At 37.6% G+C, this 980-nt stretch overlaps 1 protein-coding gene across 1 annotated transcript; it reads right to left on the reverse strand.

The window, feature by feature from the left end:
• Positions 1-250: 250 nt before the first annotated feature.
• Positions 251-379, reverse strand: LOC123390999 (thymosin beta-4-like). The gene has a single exon (XM_045076355.1). The coding sequence runs from the start codon at positions 365-367 to the stop codon at positions 251-253; it is 117 nt and encodes a 38-aa protein (XP_044932290.1). The 5' UTR covers positions 368-379.
• Positions 380-980: the final 601 nt, after the last annotated feature.

Raw genomic sequence — 980 nt, forward strand, 5'->3', positions numbered from 1 at the left:
CACTGTTGGCCCATCTAGTTTCTTCCTTCACCAGCACGCAAGTTCTTTTCCTCCCCTGCCAGCCAGACAGGCAGGTGGGAGAGGCAGGCACAGCCTTCGCTGTCAGTGGTTCTTTGATGTGAAAAGGGGCAGCACAGTCATTTAAGCTTGATCCAATCTCTTTGCATCTAATAAAGTTAAACAGCTTAAGAAAAGTAAAATAAGGCAATGCTTGTGGAATGTACACTGCACAGTGGTGCTGCACTCCGTGTTAGGATTTACCTGCTTGCTTCTCCTGTTCAATCATTTCTTTTGGAGGCAGTGGATTTCTGTCCTGTGTTTCTGTCTTCTTCAATTCTGATTTATCGAATCTCTCAATCTTAGCCATATTGGGTTTGTCAGAAATGGTTGCAGAGGAAGTGGAGCGAGGCACACGAGCTAGCAAAGCCTAGAGGTCTGTGCAGTGGCTGCTGAGTCTAAATTTGTGTTGTTTTATGTCCAGTGGCTGAGATGGTCTAATGGATGAAAGACGTGGAATCCGTTTGCTTCTGGGATAGATGGAAACTCATTGGAAATAGGGGAGGCCATGGACTCAAGGTGTTATTATTGTCTCTTGTTGATTTTTAAAACCTTTTATTTTGGGATATTTTGGGACTTTTAGAAAAGTTACAAAAATAGTGCCAAAAATTCCTGTGTACCCCTTACATAAGTTACCTAAGTGATAACATTGTAACATTTTTGCTTTATCATCTTCTCTTTATACATAAATATATAAATAAAACATATATGATATAAATACAGTAAATATTCTCTAATATTTCTCTATGTGTGTGTTTATATATTATGTATGTATATATAATTTTCTTTTTGAACTGTTTGAGAGTAAATTGAAGATATGATGTCCCCCTTTTCCCCAAATACTTCATGGTGTGATTCTTGAAAAACATAATCATTGTACAGTGAACAAAATCAAGAAATTAAAAATAACACAATACCATTAG

The sequence above is a fragment of the Mustela putorius genome, unplaced genomic scaffold, assembly GCF_011764305.1.
Source record: "Mustela putorius furo isolate JIRA1106 unplaced genomic scaffold, ASM1176430v1.1 tig00000174_pilon_pilon_pilon, whole genome shotgun sequence".
In the NCBI taxonomy this organism is placed as follows: Eukaryota; Metazoa; Chordata; class Mammalia; order Carnivora; family Mustelidae; genus Mustela; species Mustela putorius.

What these genes read in the sequence shown, in the direction of transcription:
- LOC123390999 (XM_045076355.1), bottom strand. Translation starts at nt 367, where the DNA reads ATGGCTAAGATTGAGAGATTCGATAAATCAGAATTGAAGAAGACAGAA.